A 24,155-nucleotide genomic window follows, 5' to 3' on the forward strand; every position below is an offset into this window, starting at 1 on the left:
GCTAATTGTAATCAGTTCAGAATATCATTATCTATTAACTATGATACACACCGGGTGAAGTCAGTTAGCAAAAGTATATGTAAATTCATACTTAAAACAAATGTTCTTTATTATTTCAATGATTATGGCCAACTTGTCAGATCCGATTAAGTCATTCATTTTTTACTTTGCAATGTGGCTTCCAAAGGACATCAGAAATGTCAACGCAGCCAACTGTGTTTGCTTATTCTTGCATTATTAACACTATCTCCATTGGTCCATGCTGTAACAGTTCATTTAAATATCCTACATAAATCCACTTAGTGAGACAGAAACTGCAAAATGTGGCAATATGTTGAAAGCGAACAATGGAGAGAGCCCTCCCCTTCTGTTCTGTGTGCTGCTGTGCTCCCACCCTCTCCCCAGAGCACCCCAGGTGCCTGTCCACCTATGGACCATGTGGGGGTGCTGCTGCCAGTCCTCACATTCAATATTATTAAAGCTTGACTTCTTTCCCTTTATTTTGATAAAAGTATATGTGTTTGCACATAGAAGTCCAAATACTTTATTCTCAAATTTCAGGTTCAGGTTCATCCTCTGTACCCCACTTTAGAGACCCTTGCTGTAGACAGTCTTAAAATTTTATTCCTCTTAATGTTAGAAATACCCTCTTTTTACTGAAAATAAACTTGAAACTCTAATATATTCTTTCAGGGGCTCCTGGGTGGTTCAGTCAGTTGAGCGTCCAACTCTTGGTTTTGGCTCAAGTCATGATCTGTGCGCTTGCTCTCTCTCTCTCTCTCAAAATAAATAAACTGAAAAAAAAAATAAAACATAAAATTAGATGACAATAACACTGCTCTGATTGACTATGAGATGGGAGAAGGTGGTGCTCAGACCTCTCTAGGTATCTTTCTCCCCCACCTCCTCAGATGGAAAACTAGTTCCTTTGAAACACAGTTGGAAAAATCTTAATGCCAAGCCTAATTCTTCAGACCTACCCGTAGTAACACTTGCTTCCTCTCTAGTCATTAAGGAATCAGCATATTTTTCAAAGACTGGTATATTAATATTCATGATCTGGGAACCAGTTAATAACTCTGAGTTACCTCACACATACTTTAACGCTTTTATGTGGCTACATTGTATCTGGAGATAAGAGCATCTATTAGAATGAATAGAAAATGGTGGCATTTCCACTGCAAAAATAGGGAAGCATGTTGTTTGGGTGGGAGGTGCTTGCTTGTGTGTTCCCCATGACCTTGAGACTGGAGGACTAATGATAATCCAATTTGTTATACCCCAGTAAAAGTAAATTTTTAATTAAATGCTACTGAGGGAAACTACAAATATATAAACCAAATAAAAATTGTAAATAAGAGGAAAATAATTATTAAAAAAAGTAGGCCTAAGATAATTATAAAAAGAATCTTTACGATATCAAGAAATAGACCATCTGTGATCTTGTATTAGCCAAGATAAGTAACACTAGCTGCTATAATAATTGACCCTAAAATGTTTGGCTTAACTCAATAAAGATCTATTTTCTCACTCATGTCTCGGTACAATGCATGCTGTGAAGCAGCTCTGCTCTAACCATTCATTCAGGAACCCAATCTTCCTCCATGCAGCAGACCAACAGATTCAAACAATGGCTTCAACATTGACCTGGCTTCACCCAGTTAGTAGAGAGGGATAAAAGAGAATAGAGAAGGCACACTTTTCTTAACAGCTCAGTAGGGATTATATTCTGCTACCTAGAATTAATGATATGGCCTTATCTACATGTAAAAGCTTTGGAAAATGTAGTTCAGCTATGGGTCCTGGAAAAGAAGATGGGTTTGGTAAGCATCTAGCTGAGCTCTCTGGTATATACAGAGGGACCCCTAATCTATAGTTAGTATTCCCAGGTCTGACTTTTGAAATCTCTTGGAAAGCCTCTACCACTCTCTTTTTTTGTCTGCTGTAATAAAGGAATCTGCACACCAGTGTTAATTTCAGCTCTGTTTCCTGAACAAACCATGATCTTCCATGTCTCTACACCTTTGCATGTGATTTTCATATAATGTCTGTCTATTCCTTCTAAAACTCTCTCCCTTCCCACCTCCCTCCTCTTCATATTAGCAATTCCTTCTCATCTGTTAGGACCCAAGCCACTGTTTACTTCCTCTGTGAACTTTTCTCTGGTGACAGACAGGCACAGTCTCTTCTTAATGTTCACTGAATTTTAACCTTGTACTTTGTACCTACCTCTGCTGTTGAATGCATAAGCTTGTATTATAATTATTTAAGCAACCAGTATGTTTTCAAAGGACTGGGTGCATTAATATTCACAATGTAGCAACCATTAATTATAGACTTGGTTTCTCAAGGGTAACACCTGAGTCTTATGTATCTTCGTATCTCCCATGCTACCTACCATGGGCCTGGCTCCCATACTCAATAATGGAGGATAAAATGCATGCTTCTTCCTGCCACTTCCCAATCCCCACCCCCCTTTTTTGTATTGTGACAAAACATAAAAATATAACATGAAATTTACCATCTTCACCATTTTAAAGTATACATTACAGTAGTGTTAACTATATGCACCTTGTTTGCATTAGATCTCTGGAGTTTTTTTCATCTTGCAAAACTGAAACTCTCCTTGTTGAACAACTCTCTATTTCCTCCTACCCTCAGCCCCTGGTAACCACCATTCTACTTTCTGTTTCTAAGAGTCTGACTACCTTAGATACCGGACATAAATGGAATAATGCAGTAGTTGTCTTTCTGTGACTGGTTTATTTCATTTAGCATAACACCCTCAAGATTCATTCATATTGTAACAGATGACAGGATTTCCTTCTTTTTTAATCCCAAATAATATTTCATTGCAGGTACATACCACAATTTCTTTCTGCATTCATCCATTCTAGTGTCTTTGTTTTTGACCTGTGGTTACCAGAAGGGATTGACAAAATATATTTTCTATTGACCCAAGAGAAAAGGTGATCCTATACTCTTAGATATTTCAGGATGGTTTAGGTTCTAAAGACTAAGGGAAATTATACTTAGTGCAAGGGAAACTAGATTTAAAAAAAAAAAATCAGTGATAGGGTGCCTGGGTGGCTCAGTCAGCTAAGCATTTTGACTTCGGCTCAGGTCATGATCTTATGGTTCATGGGTTTGGCCCCTCATCAGGCTCTGTGCTGACAGCTCAGAGCCCGAGGCTGCTTCACATTCTGTGTCTTCCTCTCTCTGCCCCTCGCCTGCTCACACTCTGCTTCCCTCTTTCTCTCTCTGTCTCTCTCTCTCTCAAAAATGAATAAACATTAAAAAAAATTGTAAAAATAAAAATCAGTGACTACATGAATAATGCCTCTTGCTATACCCTATGAGCATGAGAAACTATATTATACTGCTTCCAACTGAGCAACAAGGGCCCATAATCAAAAGCTGTTCACATTCCAAAGGCCTCTTATCCTAGTCTTTTCACTCCCCTACTCAGTACCTCAGTCCCTCCTCAGTACCTCATACCCTCAAAATAGCTCCCTTGAGAAAAGATATTTTAAAGTAGGGCAAAATGAATAAATAAGGAAAGGGAGAAATAACTCTTTCAACACAGAGCACTTGTGAGAATTTTCATGTTTATGGAGAAGCTGAGTCCCACAGTAACCTCTGGCCCTTCTTGGTATTAGTGGACTCGCGTGTTCATTTGCATTGGGATAGTTCGAGGCCCTTTAGAGGCAGTCATAACCTTTACTTCAGTGAGTTATCATGAAGGAATCTGAAGTATCCTTGCATTATTAGCATGATCGTTATTTTTTTCAGTTGGTCCAAGGAGTTATTAAATAGGTAGCCTTAATGTGCACTGGAAAATCTCCAAGCAAACTAGCATTTAGCTTATCCGTATGTTAAACACCTCACACGTAACTTAACATTATCACAATAAGAACCCCAGCACTCAAAAAAAAAGAAAAGCTGCAGTTTTTGGTAAACTATGCCAAATATAGCTTGAAATAGTAAATAATCCCTCAAAAGCGATATTAGCAAATTAATTGCTGTGTGAACAAAGAACTCTTTCTGCCCCAGCATGAATGTTGCCTTTATTTTTTTCTCCCAAGTATGATTTTAGAAAACAGCTGTAGTGCATGTTGACAAATGACAAAGCGGGAGACGTGGTAAAACACTTTCGGTCAAGGCCAAAAGGGGAAAAAAATTGGGCTGCTGGAGCGGCCAGCAGGCTTGAATGCCTAGCTTCCCCAGCCTCCTTTTTCCCCAGTCTTTAGGGAGCGGGGGCCTCACCGCCCCACCCCCCTTTCCCTGGCTCTGGTTACAGCCTTTCGAGTTGAACAAACTTGCTGCAGGCGGATTGGCGATCAGGAGCTCTCCGGCTTGGGCGTTGTATTTATTAATTTATATTCCGCGGGGCCCTTGCGCGGGCCGCTCCTTTGTATCCGGCAGCCGCTGCCTGGGCCCGGGGCCCCGGCGGGGAGCGCGCCCCCCGCGTCCGCTCGACCCCCAAGGCCAGCACGTGCTGCACCCGCCCGCCCGGCCCGCCGAGGGGGCGGAGGCCCCGGCTTTTCTCCTAACTCACTCTCGGCCAGAAGGAGGAGCCGCGGCAGCAGAAGGCGACAGCTGCCCGGCCCGGGGAGCGCGGCAGAGAGGGGGCTGCAGCGCCCGGGCGCCGGGCCACTCTTGGCGGCGGCGGCGGCGGCCGGGGAGGCGGGGAGCGGCGGGCCGCTCGGGATGTTCCCGGGCACTTCCTGACTGGCTGGCAGCGCGCACACGGCCCGACTCGCACGTCTCCGGCCCCCTGGTCGCTCGCTCGGCTGCTCGCGCGGGCCCGCTCTGCGTCGGCCGCACCGCGGTGGAGGCGCGCGAAGGAGACGCGGCCGGGGATGAGCTGATTGCGGGTGAATACGCCGCCGCCTGGCCCCGAGAGGCCGCGAGGAGCCGCTTTTCTCCGGGTCGCCGCCCTGCCCTTGGATTTGAGATCATGTACGTACGCGTCGCGGTCCTGCTATTGTCTCTACCCCAACGCGTGTCGTGCGCCCCAGCGCGAGGGGCTTTCGCTCATCCTCGCCGCGCGCTGCCCCCCGCACTTCCTGTTCTGATTAAAGAGATCCTCGCGCTGACCACGCGCCTCTTCTCCCCCCTCACCCCCTCCCTGTCGTGTAGGTCCATTCACATCGTGGCGCTCGGGAACGAGGGGGACGCGTTTCACCAGGACAATCGGCCGTCGGGGCTCATCCGCACTTACCTGGGGAGAAGCCCGCTGGTCTCGGGGGACGAAAGCAGCTTGTTGCTGAACGCCACCAGTACGGTCGCACGTCCCGTGTTCACCGAGTATCAGGCCAGCGCGTTTGGGAATGTCAAGCTGGTGGTCCACGACTGCCCCGTCTGGGTAAGGGGCGGCCGCTGCTCAGTGCCGAGGCTGACGGAGCTTTTCTTTCATTTGTTTTCCTCCTCCCCCTTTTTCCCTTTTCACGGATGTGGACCGTCCGGGTCACCTGGGTAGAGTTTTAAAACATTTTTGGGAAAAGCTTCGTTTTCCTTTGTTTCACCGGGCGGGGGGCAGCCTGGTCAGAGAACACTCTTAGAAGGCAAAAAAAGCCCCAGTGGGAACTTGGAGCGCTTACTCCTACAATTCACGACTGTAGGTTGTCCCTTGGTAGCTGGCAGTTGAATGTGACAACCCCAAGGGACGGGGTCACCAAGTGTCACCCGCAGAGAGCAATGTTTTTTCATGCCTACCCTGTTGGTGATAGTGTAATATTAGTGTTCTAAAAATAAAGTCCTCTGAAAGCTCAACACAAGCAAAAATAAATTTCACTGGGGCAGTTCAGAAATAGGACCCCTGGAAAGGAGAGGAAGAGACAGGGACTGAGAATTAATTTTAAACCACTCATTTGCAACACTATCCACTTTTGAAAATTTTAATTCATGTTTTTAATTTTAATAATGCAGATACTCTTGATATATTAGCCATTTGTTTTCAGTGACTCATAAATCGGAAATAATACTGCTTGGAATTTTCAAAAAGCTTTAAAATTTGCAATAATTAGAAGAAATTGTAATAAAGTCGATAAAATTCAGTCTGATTCTTGAGTACTTGATAAAGGAGAAAGGAATCTATCTGTGACACATAAATATTTTTAGTACACAATAATGTAATACTGAGGTATGCAATAATAGTAATAATTTTAATGTTTTCATTTAAACTTATTTGGAAATTTCTTATTCTTTACTGGTATTGGAGTTATAATATTATAACTAAAGCTCAAGATTGTATTTTATAACAGAAGAAAGCTGAGTGTCTGAAAAAGAAGATACAAATTCTCATTATGTGAGACTGTATGTTTAAATAGCAATTTAAAAAATCTAGATCAGGTGCTATGGGGAACTGATACACCTTTCTAAAGGAATGTATGGAATGTACATAAAAAATGTCTTATGCAAATTATGGCAAGAAAGGATCACTATAGCCCAAACAAATTTTCAGTTAAAGGATATTTACATTAATGGGCTAAAATAAATGCAAAACAGTTTTTCCATTACTGGGTGGTATTGAATTCCCATTTATGACAGTGATGATGCTAGTCATAAGAAGCATTGATCAGGAACTTGCTGGAGTCTATGCAAGCAAATGAAACACTTTTTTTTTTCTTCACTTTGGCCATTTCATTGTGGAAGATAGTACAGTCTAAAAACTTACTGATTTTACTACAGTCAGTGGAACAGATGTTGAGTGAGTAGAGTAAATAAATGTAGGGAAAATAAGCTGAATTTGGATGTTAGGTTTTACATTTCCTGTTTTTTCTTTGAGCTGTTAGCTCTTTCCTGTTTATGTTGATAATTTAGCAAAAAACAGTACTTGTGATCATGTGTTGTAGTTAGTGAATGGATTAGAATAAGCATCTGTAGTCTAGATTTTTGCCATATACTGATTGTTGCGTTTTATTGTGTTAATCTTAACCTTTTGTTTGTTTAGACTCTGGTCCTGTTTAAGGCATTGAGTTGGTAACCAGGTACACTTTGGGGGTTATAATGATCTTCAAACATGAGGGAATATATTTATAGAGTTTCTCTTCTCAGGTGCTTTTCTTTTTTTGGTGGTAAGTAAAAGTCCATCAGAGATATTCAGGTGGATTGTATTTATCAGCTGATACTTGACATGTACTGAAACATAATATTCAATATAGCAGAGCAGATAGAGCACAGGTTTTGACAGCAGAAGGACCTGCTTTCAGATCCCCACATTGCTACTTAGAGATTTTTCCTTGGTTAAGTCAGCGATCCTCTCTTAGCCACATTTTTCCTATGTATAAAAGGAAAATAATCCCTGCCTCCTAGAGCTGTGCTGAAGAGTAAATGAGGGAGCACGTGTAAAGTTCTTAGTGTAGAAGCAGACGTGTAGTAGGCACTCAGTAGGTGGTAGCTCCTATAATGTGTTTATTACGACTTCAATATAGCCATGTGTCACACTAAGCAGAAGTTTTCCTATACATCATTCAAGGTTCACACAAATGTAGTGAATTTGCCACCACACTGAGGCAGTGGTATTAGTACTTAGTACTAAGTGCAAAGTACAAAACAGTACTTTGCAGCCCCATAGTCAAGTAGAATACAATTGTTTTACTGCAAAAAATTAGATTATTTAAAAAAAAATGATTTCCATTCTCCCAATGTGGCTCCAAGCTTTGCATTGCATAACCTCCTAGAGGAAATCCTGGAAGTGATTTACAAGGGGTGGGAGAATTTGATTTCCTTCATATTTCTAGAAACCAGGGGAGCATTTTCTCTTTGACACAGTTTGACTAGGAATGTGGTGTTATTTCCTTGGAATTGGAATGAGACAGTTTGTACTTCTCTTGTTTTTTCTGTAGATCCATGGCCTTACTCTGGATCCTTGCGGTATATATATTTGGCACTTTTAAATTAATGCATTTCATATTCATTTTATGTAGTTCATTATTTAGGATGTCTCTCTCAAACCCATCCTCTTTTTTTTGTGTGTGCGGTTACGTTATTTTATTTCTAGATCTTTTCCTGTTTACCAGAGATATTCCACAAAAAGCAATGAGGTAACACATGCACACTTTTCTTGTGCAGGATTTGAAACTGATGTTTTAAAAATACAATTATTTACAGTGTTTATATCCTCAATACATCCGTGGTAATGATGCCAAAACCCATTTTCTCCTGACACTTCCCTCTCAATGTTTCCTTTTTTTCCTAGTACACCTCTCCAGTAACTCTGGAATTTTAAACTATTTGGAATGCAAAGAGCAGTTACTTTTGATTTGTTCTGTCAGAGTTAAATAGCTGTTTCATTTGGTCCACCTATTTCTAGTTGTTTGGTTTTTTTTTAATCCCATTCATCTGACTTTGTTCTCTTTCTTTGTTGTGCTTATATACCCTGTTATGCTTGTTTACTTTGAATTTGGATACTATAGCAGATACATTTGGAACTGAATGGGTTTGTGGTTTGGGATTTGGAAAAGAGCATGAGTGTGGAGCTCTGCTGGGAAGCCTTCACATTTTCTTGATCTGTGTCCCACTTCCCTTCTCCCCGCCTCTTCCACCCTCCTCCAAGCTTAAGACTTTGCCTTTGCTGTTTATGTCCCCATAGTTTGTCTACTTTTCTTTGTTGGTTTTTTTAATCTTCCTTTTTCAGTGCTCCCACTTTCAATAAATTCATGTCCAAACATTTCAAAAAATCCATGTCCAAACATTTTGCAGTTCTCATTACTCTGAGTGTACTCATAGGAAGTAGGTGGGTTGGGGTGGGTGCAGGGAATTGGGGGAGGCCTTGCTGGGGATGGTGGAGGTCCTGGTGAGAAGCAGCTCTCTCTTCTAAAGGGCATTGCTGTGTAACACTTCTCCAGAATTTTCCATCATAGGATGAAAGCTCTGTCACATGGATCTTGACTGATTGATTTCAGCATTATTACCCTATTTGGGGCTCATATTTTATTTTATTTTATTTATTTTTTTTATTTTTTAAATTTTTTTTTTTTCCAACGTTTCTTTATTTTTAAGACAGAGAGAGACAGAGCATGAACGGGGGAGGGGCAGAGAGAGAGGGAGACACAGAATCGGAAACAGGCTCCAGGCTCTGAGCCATCAGCCCAGAGCCTGACGCGGGGCTCGAACTCCCGGACCGCGAGATCGTGACCTGGCTGAAGTCGGACGCTTAACCGACTGCGCCACCCAGGCGCCCCTGGGGCTCATATTTTAAAGTGCAAACTTTCATAGCTCAACAGTTTTTGGATCTGTTAGCCACATCTAACTATTTTCTTAATCTAGCCATATTATATCCTGGAAATACATACTAAAGGCCACAGGAAAGGACAAATAATGATTAATAGTTAACTAGAATATGAGGAAAAAAGCCACTAATGCATACTTAGCTGTGGTATTAAGATATATAAACATATTTTTCTTATGCTACTATTCACATAAAGCCTTTGAAAAATACTTTTAAAGTATCAAAGCTTTTAAGGAGTAGAGTTCATAATAAATTACTTTTGGCCCTGATTCTATATAGTGGTAATTATTAACTGTAGTCCAAAAGTAAAAATTTCAAGATTGAAAGGTTTATCCTGAATTTTTAATTTATATAAGCTAAAAACAGGAATTGAAAATCTATTCTTTACCATGTTGACACTTTATAATAATACATAGTATCTTTTTATAAGTCATACGTCCCTATATACACACATACATTATATATATTTATACTGTACCGTCCAAAGGATGGATTAAGTTGAAAGGTATGTATAAATTTTGAAAATATGTATAAAATACATGGAACTCCACAGAATTCACAATGCATTGCCATTTAAACCACTTGAACACTCCTGCAGTGTCTAATTGGGTCACAGAAAATCCTCTGAAGCTTCTTTACTCATACTGATGGGCTGGCATCTACTACCGTAGTGTTAACATTTTCAAATTTATTAGGTGATAAAAGTATGGCATAATTTTAAAACAAAGTGCTTATTTTTAAGTGCACATATTGAAAGAAATTGCGTATTTCATCACACAGACAGTGATTCCCTAGATCTGTCTCAGAGTACAACAACTACACTGCTGAATAGGCTAAATGAATACATAAAAATTGAAGAGTTGGTAGGCTTTAAACATTTTTAATTTTAGATAGTTACTTATTTAAAAATAAATTCTTTTTATGAATTACAAAAATTATAGGAAAAAATTTAATGTGTTACATTTTATTTCATGATTCATTTGAAGACAAGTAGACTAAAGAGTGCTCTTTGCATTTTGGTTTAGGACATTTTTGACAGTGATTGGTATACCTCTAGAAATCTAATTGGGAGTGCTGACATCATTGTGATCAAATACAACGTAAATGACAAGTTTTCATTCCACGAAGTAAAGGATAATTATATTCCAGTGATTAAAAGGGCATTAAATTCAGTTCCAGTAATCATTGCTGCTGTTGGCACCAGACAAAATGGTAAGTATTTAATTTTTTTTATGATGAGAATGCAGGTACCATGTTAATTTTAAATAGTGCTAAGTTTATTCATGATTAATATGGGGCTTTTTTGGGAATAAAATCACTGCATTCAAATGCCAGCTGTTAATCTCTTCATCACATGGTATGATAGTGAGACATCAAAGTAAAGTGTCACGGACTACTGCTGTGATTCTGATGGGTACAGATTTGTCTTCTAAATTGTTATACAGTAGTGAAGGAAGTCAGTACTTATGTTCTTTTGATACGGGAAAGGTATGAGGCTGGCGTTGAGCCCTGGAAGATTCTTTCTGACATTCTGAAGGTCTATCCAGTGGGAAGGATAGATTGTCCGCAGAAGGAATTGGGCTTAGGTGCAGGGTTTTCAGGTAGCTAGTAAGGAGCAAACTGAATACACTGGCGACACCGCCTGAGGGAGAGGAAGCGTTGACTCCAAGGCTGCTGGATTCTTTTGGTTCAGCCGTGCCAGCATTCGCTGCTATGCATATCATTGTCAGATCTCCTAGGGCCAACTTGGAATTCACTTTGATTTGGTGGTATTTTGATAGTTCCATCTTAGTGGTATTTCCTCAGTGAGGCTGGCTTTAAAATTTTATTCATTTATTATTTTTCCTTTTCACTAAGGTAGAGCAAAGTAAGGGATGTAAAGTTCCCTAATCCCAGAGTGCAACTTAATGCCTTCCTACATGTACATATATCTATGCAGCCGCCTCACAGGTCAAGATTGAGAACATTTGCCTCACTTTGGAGGGCTCTCTTATGCCTCCTCCTAGTTAGTAGCACCCCTCTCTGGAGATAACTGCTATTCTGACTTCTAACAGTATAGATTAGTTCTACTTATTCTAGAACTTCATACAAAAGGAATTATTCCGTATGTAGTACCTTGTGTCTAATTTCAGTTAGCTTAATATTCTGGGCATATATCCATGTTGCACTTAACTATATTTTGTTATTTTGGTGTGTATTTTCAGTTGTGTGAATGTGCTGTGATTTATTTATTCACTCTCCTTTTAATGATGCTTAAGTTTCCTAGGAGTAGGATTTGGGGTCATAGTGGTAGGGTAGGTGTATGTTTAGCATTAGAAGACACAAAGTAGGTTTGACCCTTCCTTGACCGCACATCCCCTCTACTTCCCTAAGTTTCTTTTTATTGCAGGCCTCAATTCTTGAAAGAGTCATCCACACTTCCTGAGTCCACTTCCTGACTTCCCATTTATTCTTCAGTCCACTACAGTCTGACTTTGAGTTTCGCAATTATACTGCGTTTGTTCTCACCCATGGTTACCAGTTGAATGCTTATTGACAAATTTGACATCCATTTACATTTACCCTTTAATTTGATTTATATTTTAATAACAACTCATCCTTTGAAGTTATTCAAACACATCTCTCCCTTCAATTAAAAAAGCTATTCTTTGTTTCTTGGTTGTTTTAATTCTCTGTCTTCTTACTGGTCAACACCACCCCCCACCCCTGTACACATATTGAACCAACACAGCACTAGTTGTTTCCCAGGGTTTCATCCTTTGGCTTCACTTCTTGCTGTTTACTCTGACCTTGAATTTGTTAATCTGTTGCTTTACCTTTCCCTGTATAGACACTGATGAATACCCAGTCTGTTTCTCTGGCTCTAGTTTCTCTCCTGGCCAGTATCTCCACAGAATCTTCCTCTTTCTGCTGAGTTCGCTGCCTTGGTGAATGATGTCAAACCCATTCATTCACCCAAACTAGAATCATCCAACCCAGCTTTCCTCCCATTTCCCATATCCAGTTGACTAAGAAGCCCTTTTGGTTTTACATTTCAAATAAACCTCAAACTCCATGCGTTGTCTTTTTCTTCATTGGATTTCAGATCTTAGTCATGTAATTATCTGTCTTAGTGGCCTTCTTTTTGGTCTCAAGGGGTAGTTCCTGATTTTGTAGGACCTGAAACTTAAATAATTTCAGAGGTCCTTGTTGGGAAAAAAACTACAACATTACAAATACACACACGCACACTCATGAATATTTAGAATGAGAAAAGGAAGCATGGTGAGTTGCAAATCTAAAAAGCTGTCAAATACCACAGACATTTAAAAAACATTTCTACTATTTAACAGCTTGACATTTCTTTAATTTTCCTTATGTTTTTTGGCTGTGCAGTCTTTGATCACTTTTTCCTAAGGTAACTGCTTTTGTTATTTTCTATGTAGAGAAGAATATGAGAATTAGTTTTTCTTCCAGCATATTTCTTTGCTCTTCACATCTTTTTGGTGCTGGGCATTATAGTTTGTGTTGTGTTCCTCTTTCAGCTTGGCATCTTTGTCTTCAAGACACCAAAAAAGTCTGCACATTGGGTGACAGAAGCATTCCGGAAGGCTATTCGTGTACCAAGACAGTTCTCAAACATTTAACTGTACAAGGAAGTGACTACAAACCACAGATAATATCCCACTAAACCTAAATTTCAAGTCCCATTAGCAGGATCCCCAAAATGCCTGTCATTACTTCAGAGCTGCCTGACGGAAGGTGAAGGGAGTTGGAATGGAAAAGAGACAGTGGTCTTAACCAAGCATAGTTAGAATATCTTATTTTGCAAATTTTACAAAAGCAAATGATGATGTTAACCATCTATTGCTTAGGTTTCTCCCAGGGCTTTGGAAGGGACCCACAAGATAAGGGTTCATCGGCTTTATGGTAAATTGGCCTCTGGTCCTTCTGTTCTTGCCTTGCTTCTTCCTGAAATAAATCCTCTCAGAATAATCATCCTAGAATACAAGTCAGATCATGATAGCCATTGCTTTAATGTTCCTTAGAAACTCTCTTCTTTTTTCCTTTTATTTGCAAAATTTCAAACCTAAGAAAATTGACCAGAATAGAACAGTGAATCCCAGAGATTACAAATACACACATGCACACACATCCTCTCTCTTTCTTTTTCATTTGGGAGTAAATTATAAAATTATGGGATTTCTTCAATCCTAATTAATTCATCATGTGTTATGTAAGACAGTGCCATTCTTCTATCAACCATAATGCAACCATCATTCAAGAAATGTGACATACTATTATCTATTGTATTATTATTTTAAATACAATCCATATTCACATTTTCCGTTGTTGCAAAGCTGTTTTTTTTTTTTTAATCCAGAATGTCATTAAGGACTACTCATTGCATTTAATTGTTATGTCTGTCTAGTCTTTTTAAATCCAGAACAGTTCCCCATCCTTTTTTTTTTTATCTTTCATAACATTGACATTTTTACAGAATCTGAGCCCATTATTTTGCATAATTCCTTCAGTTGTGATCATTGTGATTGCAAAATAGTGATTTTCTGTCATTCCTCCTACACTTATTAGTTGGTATTCTTCTCTAAATAGAGCTTTCCCTTCTCTCTGCTCCCACATTTTTTAGAATCATTATGGTTCATGGCTTTGTTTTTTAAATTACATATTTTATAATGTTTTCTTTGTATTCTTTCTGTTGTTTGTATTACCCCAAATTTGCATGAAGGAAGGCTTTTCAAGCTAGTTCTGATTAATGTTTGAGTCCTTCCTTATTTTCTGACATAAGATGTTCTAGGCTCACCTTATTCTGCCTGCTCCAGCCCTGGAAATCAGTCATTTCTTCAGGGAGCCTGGGTTCCATTTGGTGAGCAATGATATTTAGAAACCAAGATCTGGACTTTAGGGGTGCTCATAACTTTAAGTGTCATTGCTTCAAGACCCTTTCATTGGATAGAACCATGTATTTCTTTTAATCATGGGTTCCTACTGATTCCATTATTTTCATCCAGTATTTGGATCTCACCTCAATAATTTTCTCTTGTAAAGTCTTATCTAAAATGCAGGATCCTTCATGATATAGCTCCTACTGCTTCTTCAGCCTTGTAGAGTGTAATCTTTTGTGTCTTATGTACCTGTTGCACAGAACTGCTTGATGAACTTAAGGTCTTTCTTTAGATCTGGGAAAGTCTCAACTTCATGATTTCTTCAGATACCACCTTCCCTACATTTTCTTTACTCTGTCCTTTTTGTTCTCTTATTAGACTGATGATGAGACTTATGGATGTCTCCTCTGTTACTTTTATCTTTCTTTTGTATTTCCGAACCCTTTATTTCTCTGTGTTGTATTATGGGAGAATTCTTTGGTCTTTTTTCCTAGCTCACAAATTACTTCTACTGGGTCTCTCCTGCTCTTTTACATTATTACTTTTTTTTTTTTTTTTTATTTCAACAGTTTCTCACATCCAAGATCTCTAATTGGTTGATTTTCTTTTTCATGTGTTAAGAATGTAAATACTTTAAGAAGAAAACCTCTCTCAATTAATTATATTTACTTTAAGATTTTGTTTTGATTGCTCTATTAAGTCTTGTTTTGAGGGGGGGCATTCTAAGTCCTTTCATCTGATGAGATTTTATTTCATGGTATGGATGCTCTTTAAACTTTGGATAGTTTTTTCTTTTTTTTAAGTCTATTTATTGACTTTGAGAGTGGGCTGATATGTGTGTGCACACACATGAGGAGGGGAGGGGCAGAGGAAGAGGGAGAGAGAATCACAAGCAGTCTCCATACTCAGCATGGAGTCCGACTGGGGGCTTGATCCCATGACCCTGGGATGATGGCCTGAGCCAAAATCAAGAGTCGGGTGCTCAACCACCTGAGCAACCCAAGCGCCCCTGGATAATTCTTAATTTGCCTCATTTTGCAGTTTATATTCTCTGTTGGATTAACGCCTTTCTCCTCCTCTGTCCAGTTGCTCTCTGGGGTCAGGGTAGGAGTGAGAGCTCATATGAGATCTGCAAGCCTAGCTACTTCCACTGAGGTCTCCAACTAATCTCCACTCAGTTGCCCTTGGGCCTCCTTGTTGTGCCCCCATCAGTGAGCACTGAGTACTCTTAATGTTCTCCAGTGCAAGACTTCCCACCTGTCCCCTGAGCCTCAGCTTCCCTCTTTGGTCGTATGCTATCTGCCTTCAGCCTTTCAGGTGCTCCCAGTTTCTGGGCTGATGAGATTCTCTCCTCTTAATTTTTGAGTGTGGCTGTATATGCACATCTCCCTTCCTCCTTCCCCAACCCCTCCCTTTGTTCCTTCCCTCCTTTCTCGCTTCCTCCCCCTCTCCTCTCCCTCCCCTTTATTTAATCATTTCTGTGATTTCTCTGGGAGAGGAGATTGCAATGTGAGCTTAGCTTTCCATTTTGAAACTGGAAGCTAACATGTTGTGTTTTTTCCTCACATTCAGACCTTGCATATGCTCCCCACCCCTGACTGGAGTGCCCTTCTGCACAATTCCTGATATCTGTATGGCAAATTCATCCTTGTCTAGTAAACCAGTGCCTCCTTTGTGAAGCCTTCCACAATCCCTCAGGCAGAGTTAATTTACTCTCTTATGTTCCCATGGTGATTTTGTACACCTTTATTTTAGTATTTATTATATTTATTATATTATAATTCTGTGCAGTCCTGTCTCTGTTGGCCCAATTGACTCTGAGCTTTTGTCTGTGTATCTTTGTATTTCTTGTTTGATATGTGGTAGGTGTTCAGTAAACATTTGTTCAATTAGTGAATGAGTGGTCTTAAGATGAAATTAATTTCACATAGACATGTGATTGCAAAATAATTAATTACCAAGCTAAATCTGATATTCAACCCAAGGACTTGTATTGCTTCCCTCCCCGAGTCCCTTGCGATACATGTAGCTGTGTTGGGTGTTCTGGTAATTCCTCTCTTGAGTTCTTTTTAGAAATAGTTCAGCAAAAACAATCAGTCTTACTATTTTCCTTTGTTACACGTGTTTTGACAAGCTTGACTATCTATGTATGTCTTCATCACATTTGGCTTTGAAAAAATTTTTGGCTTTTTACTAAATATTGAATCTATCTCTGAAAGAGAATTTTTTTTTTTCTGAACATGCCTCAGGGTATTCATAGCCTTGAGCTCCCCCAAATGGGCATCCTGTCTTCTTTTCATTTTGAAGTTCTGATAGAGCTGAGTACATCGCTAAGCTAGAGTTCTTAAAAGTTCTTTCTAAAGCTTTCAGGCACTGGCAACATTGTAAGAATCACCCTTCAGATTCTGAAAGCTGCTGCTTTGAAAGAGAAGCAGTTCATTTGAATTCCAGAGTTACTTTGTGTTTGCTTTAAAAAATAGACATTTCTGATAACACCTTAAAGATTATCATGTAAGAGGAGTAAAAAAGACTACAGTGTTAATGAGAAGTCTAACACTGATTCACAGAGTCCCTGTGACCCTGAGGTAGGCTCACAGAGTGATCTGAAGAAAACACCACAATTTAAAATTATTTGGGTCCTCTGATTGTTCCTAATGAAATGCTTAATATAGGTTTATTTATTCCATAAATGTTTTACTGGCTTTCCTGCTATATCCAACACATAACGATGAGACATTTTTTTCCTTCCGGGTGCATATGAACAAAAAGAGGTGTTCTGTGACACACGGAGATTGTGAAGATTAGATGTGAAGAGGGGTTTTCTAGGCATGTGTGTCAGTAAGGGTAATGGCTACACACAGCGGAAAACCTTTCTCAGCTGGGTTAAACCTGAAATTAGTTGTATTTTCCTTCAAATCAAGATTACTTGTTAAAAATTTTTTACATTACATTCACTTAATTTTCCACTTGAAGCACTTGGCTTTATTTTTGTTCAGAAATACAGTTTAATAAGATGGTCTGCCTACTCACCCCATTCCATCAATATAAGGAGAGCTTTGTAGACATAAGAAGGCTTCTGTCTTCAGAAAATCAAAGGCACTGTTTATCAATCTTTGTAAAGAATGTGAAATACCATTGTGTTATTTTTCAAGATAGGCTAAATTCTGTATAAAAACTTTATGTGCTCTAGAACTAAAATGATCTTTTGCTAAAAGTAAAAGCAAAAATTCAGAACTCATGGCTTAATTTTGAGAACCCACACTTAACTTTTAAATCACTGTATCTTTACTCAGTAATTCTTCACTCAGACTAAATTTTTATCCTATCTTTTGTTTCACTTTACTTACCAGATAGAGCAAGTAACAGTTGTATCATTGTTTTCCATTTCTGACACACCAGGAGACTTGTCCAGGGCACTCATCTTCCCTGACCCTCACTTTCCTCCTCTGCAGAAGGAGGATGTAAATTCCTGGTCTCTGAGCTCTAAAATGCTTTCAGTGAAGCTGAAATTATTACATAGTTATGTACATAGCAGGCACATGCACTAAACCTCCTTAGAGTATACTCCATATGTATATATACATGCTCTATCTATATGTAGGTGCTTGGTAAGGACTTTGCTGTGTATGCTGTGGTAAGTTGCCCAAATGCCCTTTGAGGGCCACCATACTTCCTCCCTCAGGTACTGAACTGCTGGCTGCTGATTCACAGCTGAATCTCCTCCCAGGGACTGGGAATTACCTTGTGCTGGTAGAAGCTGCCTACCCAAGGTTCTGCCTCACCCATGGCAGCCCTCATCTAATTATTCATTATCTTATTTGATACAGGGACACAAAGGCCCAGCTCTCTTTCCCCCAAATGAGGAACCATTCATTCTAAAGGGCCATCTGAGCTTCAGACTTCCCAGTAGGATCTGCTGAGATCTTTGTTGTAGCTATATTGCAGTTCAAATTTTTTCTCTGCCCAGCCCCACTTCCCTCACCCCTGAAACCGTTTGCTCCCAAGAGCACCTCCCTCCCCAATAAACCTCCTGCACACCAGTCTCCATCTCAGAGTCTGATTCTCTAGGGAAGCTAATCTATAACAAAATGCATTTCTAGAAATGGATTTATCCCCCTTTGACTTGGCTGTCTTTTATACAATGACATATCTGATGTGTCATGAAACAAAACAAAGCTAGCTGATGAATTCACAGATGAACATACCTTTTTAGCTTTACTAAGAAGTATTCTTATAGATGCTTGATCTACCACCTTCCCAGTCATAGATCTGTACATGGTGCAACCATGACTCTTGAGATAGTTCACATTTTTAATAAAAACGTTTTTATTCTTTTAGTTTATGATTTTTTAATCTTGAAGAGAAAGATAAGTGGTTGAATTTGGTCTTTGTAGTTGAATACTTTAGAGTCTAATAATTAAGATGTTTGGATTAATAAGAATGTACTTTATGTGAACTCTCCAAAGAGAGTGGCAGTTTTGTAGCCTTGAAGATTCAGATCTAGTCAACTTGGTGAATATATTTCAAGTTTATCACAAAAAAAAAAGAAAGAAAGAAAGAAAGAAAGAAAAGAACAAAGTCCCAACCCATGGCAATTAAATTGTTAAATTTGTACTGATACTCAGGATGTCAGGATTGTATAAAAGGAAATATGTCCTCCATTACTAGCTGATTGGCTTAATTACTATAATAGCCTTGGTAATGTATATTCACTTATTTTTAAATTCTTTTCTAAAATATGGTTTCTTCTTTCACTTAAAGCTTGTTTACTTTGGGGAGCTTTATATTAACATTGATGCTTTTTATTCAGAATTTAGTGGATAGATGGTGGGTGTACTAACTGTCCCTGAACTGTGGTTCTCGTATGAGCTCTTACTTTGTTGTTTAATGTTCAGATTGTCTATGTATATTTTTTCCTATTTAATTTCAAAGCTCTTTGTTACTTGTATTTATGTTCTCAGAAGAATTACCGTGTACATGCCCACTGTGTACCTCAGACAGAGGGAGCTGTGTCAGTACAACCGAAGGGATCCAACTTGCTAAAGAACTAGGAGCCACCTATCTTGAACTACACAGCCTTGATGACTTCTACATAGGAAAGTATTTTGGAGGAGTGGTAAGTGGTAATCCCTGTTATGTAAATTAAGGTCCTTTGTCAGGTTGGCTGGGAAGGTATTTTCTAGAACCTCAGTTAGAACTTTAGTTTTAAAAACATGATTGGTTTTAACTTTGAGAAATAAAATGAGAGTAGAAGAAAGGTTTTGTCAGAGTCAAATTACAATTTTATTTTTCTCTCCAAATTAAACATTTTCTATCATCTAATAAAATATTTTGGAATTTTCCACTTGGTGACACTTTATTGGTTTTTGTTGTATATATCAAAAGCATGTTTACTCACACAAGCCTGTTACGTCAATTTTATTAGTAATCTTCACACAGTTCAGTGAGCCTCAGAACCTGATCATTGGGCTCTGAAAGGTTTTTATTTCTATCTACTATTTGAAAAGAATGATTTTTCTTCCTCTGTGTGTGCTTCGGCAATATTTCACATACTCCTAAGTGATGCAGCTCAAAAATATCCATAGAAACTACTTCTACAAATAGCTTGTTGTTGGATATGTGAGAAGTTGGGATTTGTTTGCTCTGTTGCAATGGCATTTGTTGGGTCTTGCAGGCATTTGGAGGCCCTTCTTAGCCCACAGAATCTACCCTACAATATTAGGACTGCATGGTGCTTGGAGAATACTGTGGAGTCATGCCATTTAAAACTGCCTTTGAAACTATCGTTTCAACTCCCCAACAGGTGACTCCTTTCAGCAGACAAATTTGGTAAACACGGATAAGAGGTTTAAACCAGTGTAAACCCTTCATTGAGCAGAAGCACTTTAGACTTCTCTGTTAGTTCCCCAGCTCTTCATCAAGTACTCTTTCCAGTATGCCAGATTATTCATTATGTAGATTTGTGTCCAAATGTTGAGGTCTCCACAGATGACTGTAGAAATTTCATTTGTTGTGAAGTTACTAAACTCCAAATAACAACCAATGTTAAACTTGGAACCAAATATAAATGGTCCTCATTTCTATCACGTGTAAGTGGCTATTTTTAACTCAGTAATGTAGAGAAACAATAATATGGCTGCATTAAGAAAGATATACTCATAATATTCATATTATCAATGACTGTGAGAAACTTTTTAAATTTATTTACAGTGACAAAAAGTAGAAAGGGTTAGAAAGATAGACAGGACTCAAATCTAATATTGTAGTGGATTAAAAAAAGTCTTAGTCTAAGAATCTTGTATTTCCCTGAAATACCTAGGAAACTGGGGGAAAATGATAGTTTGGTTTCTTTTGTTGGAGAGGGGGGGCCTGGTTCTCTTGGGGTATGTAGGTCTCCTTGTGTTCTGCTCCACCTCCCGAACCTGAAATTCTCATGGTCACACTTCCCACCTGCCACCTCCCATGTTCTCTGCTCTCTTTCTCTTCCTCCTCCTTGTTTGTCTTTGTTCCTAACACCTAGTGTTGCAATTAGGGTTGGAGGCATGATAAGGATTGAAGATGTGGTCAAGGTTGGGAGAAAAGACATGACAGTTTCTTTTTTCCCTAAGACTTAGTGAGAATATGGAAATAAGATCAGAGTGACCCTTTTCAGATTCTTGAGTAGTGAAGTATAGCTGCGATCTTGAGTGTAAGAAATAGTGGCATTTGCAGGAATATAGATGGAGATGATAATGTCAGAGTGAAATCTTGTGTTTGAAAAAATACTTTCAAACAGAGAGGGAAGCAAACCATAAAAGACTCTTAAATACAGAGAACAAACTGAGGGTTGATGGGGGGGCAGGAAGGAGGGGTAAGTGGGTGATGGGCATTGAGGAGGGCACTTGTTGGGATGAGCACTGTGTGTTGTATGTAAGCGATGAATGATGGGAATCTACCTCCAAAACCAAGAGCACACTGTATACACTATATGTTAGCTAACTTGATAATAAATTATATTAAAAAAGAAAAAAAAAGAGCAACTCTTGTGTTTGAGAGTCGAGGATGAAAACCTGGGAAGAAGACTACATGCCCTTGAGCTTTAGGGAGCCCCATCTGACCCTCCTCCAGTTGCACCCCATCCCTGCTCCCACATATGGCACGAGATGATGGAGCCAAGCGCATTTGCCCACTGCAGCTAGTAGCCCCTTCTAGACCTGCACCATCCAATATGGTAGCCACTAGCCACATGTGGCTATTTATATTTAAATTAATTAAAGAAAATTCAGTTCCTCAGGTGTACTGTCCCACATTTCAGGTCCTCAGTACAGCTAGTGGCTACTGTGTCGAATAGCACAGATATTACAGAGCATTTCCATCAACACAGAGCAGAAGGTTCTGTTATACAGTGTTGTGACCATGTTCCAAAACCGAGGACCCCAGAATTCTCTTAGCAGTGCACTCAGTCTGTTTCCAAGGCCTGTGCAGGCCTTTTTCCTGGGTCCGTCATCCTGAAGGTGGACTGCATTGCTAGTGTGTATGTCCTTAGTTCTGAAAGGTGGCTGAAGGGTGACTGCTTATGAGGAATGGGGGAGGGGAGGCAGACTTTGGGGGTGTAGTCATGGATGTCTACTTGCATACATAAAGCTCCTCGAGGTGTGGGATGGAGCGGAGAGTGAGAAGAAAGGACAGCCTCCGGGCCCAGGAGTTACAGGACAGTTCCTTGTGCTACATGAAGCTCTGAGTCGTCTGAGAATTTAAATCTAAACTTGGCCTTCTCGGCTTTTATGATGATACCTATGTCAAAGTAGGATAGAATATTTTCTACGTAATAGTTCTTTATTTATGACGTTTAAATATTTGTGTATGTGGTACATGGATCTCTGTTTGTATTTTTGCCCCAAGTCTCACAGTGTCAAGGCATAGGCCTGGAGCTGTGCGTGTGTATGTGCTTAGGATTTGTAATTTCCCATATAAAGGATGTATTTCAAAGTAATTTATTCAAGAAAAGAATAGAACATATGAAAACATCCCTAGCTGATATGAGCATCTGTGACATAGAGCCAGATCTGCCCTGCTTTGAATGTCTCTAGTATTAACTGCTGTGGTTGCGCACGAGACAGTTATTCACAGTCCCACAGTTGTACTGCTGGGCCTTCTTGATTATTCAAGAGAATGAACAGTTCCTTCTTGAATGGATAGTTTATTTATGCTTAGACAAGGCACAGTCTGTTCTACTTGATACATTTTTTTGTCTTTAAATGAAAAACTTGTTTACAAGTGTTTGCTAAACCGTACTTGTACATGGTACCAGCATTTGAACATTTGGCAAATGTGATTTGGGGTACAAATAATCATGTCAGATACATAATTTTGTTGACGCTTTACTTAAAATTTGGTTCATGTTTTAGTTGGAGTATTTTATGATTCAAGCCTTAAATCAGAAGACAAGTGAAAAAATGAAGAAAAGGAAAATGAGCAACTCGTTTCATGGAGTTAGACCACCTCAGCTTGAACAACCAGGTGCATTTACTAACCAATGTCTGCACATTCGATTGATATTTATTTATTTATTTATTTAAAAAAAATTTTTTTTTTCAACGTTTATTTATTTTTGGGACAGAGAGAGACAGAGCATGAATGGGGGAGGGGCAGAGAGAGAGGGAGACACAGAATCAGAAACAGGCTCCAGGCTCTGAGCCATCAGCCCAGAGCCCGACGCGGGGCTCAAACTCCCGGACCGCGAGATCGTGACCTGGCTGAAGTCGGACGCTTAACCGACTGCGCCACCCAGGCGCCCCTCGATTGATATTTATTATCGATCACTTCACAAGTCTTAGAGCAACTGTTGCCAAATTTGAGTATGTTGATGACTCACCTGGTATTCTTATTCAGTAAACCTGGGATGGGGCCTAGAATCTGCTTTTAAAATAAGTTTCCAGGTGATTCTGAAACAGGTGGCACTTGGACCACATTTCGAGGAATAATCTTTAACTTGAATCTGTAGATTCTTTAAAAAATAATGTATGTGGTGAAGAGCTGTTCTAGATTAAAATCTAAGAGGGGCGCCTGGGTGGCTCAGTTGGTTAACTGTCTGACTTCAGCTCAGGTCATGATCTCTGAGTTTGTGGGTTCAAACCCCACGTCGGGCTCTGCGCTGACATCTCAGAGCCTGGAGCCTGCTTCAGATTCTGTGTCTCTCTCTCTGTCTCTCTCTCTCTCTCTCTGTCCTTCCACCGCTTGTGCTCTATCAAAAGTAAATAAATAAACATTAAAATTAAAAAAAAAATCTAAGAGAAATAACAACCAAATGCAGTGCATGAACCTTGATTGGATACTAGTTCAATAGAAACCTTTAAAAGACTCTTTGGACAGTTGGGTAAAATTTTAATATGGACTAGAAATTAGATGACATGATGGAATTATTGTTAATTTTCATATGTAAGGTAATGGTCCTGTGATTAATGGAAGAATGTCCTTATTTTTTGGAAATGAATATGAGAGTATTTAGAGCTAGAGTATCCTGATGATCACGACTTACTCTTAAGTGGTTCAGCAATAGGAATGTGTAAGTGTGTGCCTATCTAGAGATAAGGCAAACATGACAAAAAAATTTTTCCCTTAAGTTTATTTATTTGAGAGAGAGCGCAAGCAGGAAAGGGGTAGAGAAAGGAGAGAGAATCCCAAGCAGGCTCCATGCTGCCAGCGCAGAGCCTGATGCGGGGCTTGGACTCACAAAACTGTGAGATCATGACCTGAATCAAAACCAAGAGTCAGAGGCTTAACTGACTGAGCCACCCAGGCACCCCAAACATGACAAAATATCAATAATTGCAGATTCTAAGTGAAGGACATGTGTGTGCTTATGTATCATTCTTTCAACTCTTTTGAATGTCTGAAAGTGTTAATAACACAAGGTTAGAGGAAAATACAGTTAAAAATAAATAAATACAGTTTTTATCAAAATTAAGTTTTATTAAAATTTTTGCCTATTGTTTTTAATGTTTATTTATTTATTTTGAGAGGAGAGAGATCACGGGCATGAGAGTGTGCATGAGCAC

The 24,155-nt window shown here is 39.4% G+C and overlaps 1 protein-coding gene across 1 annotated transcript in view; it reads left to right on the forward strand.

Annotated features, from left to right (window-relative positions):
• The first annotated feature begins 4,875 nt into the window (after nt 1–4,875).
• The window catches only part of RHOBTB3 (Rho related BTB domain containing 3), a 57,724-nt gene continuing 38,444 nt past the window's right edge, over nt 4,876–24,155 (forward strand). Inside the window, exons 1-5 of the mRNA XM_047089330.1 lie at nt 4,876–4,962; nt 5,143–5,368; nt 10,261–10,447; nt 19,080–19,234; nt 22,506–22,617. Of these exons, the coding sequence (XP_046945286.1) occupies nt 4,961–4,962; nt 5,143–5,368; nt 10,261–10,447; nt 19,080–19,234; nt 22,506–22,617 (682 nt within the window). The 5' untranslated portion in view covers nt 4,876–4,960. The remainder of the gene's footprint in view (nt 4,963–5,142; nt 5,369–10,260; nt 10,448–19,079; nt 19,235–22,505; nt 22,618–24,155) is intronic.

Source organism: Lynx rufus, unplaced genomic scaffold, assembly GCF_022079265.1.
Source record: "Lynx rufus isolate CCGP_SWC_20201006 ecotype Redwood Valley unplaced genomic scaffold, mLynRuf1.p SCAF_1, whole genome shotgun sequence".
In the NCBI taxonomy this organism is placed as follows: domain Eukaryota; kingdom Metazoa; phylum Chordata; class Mammalia; order Carnivora; family Felidae; genus Lynx; species Lynx rufus.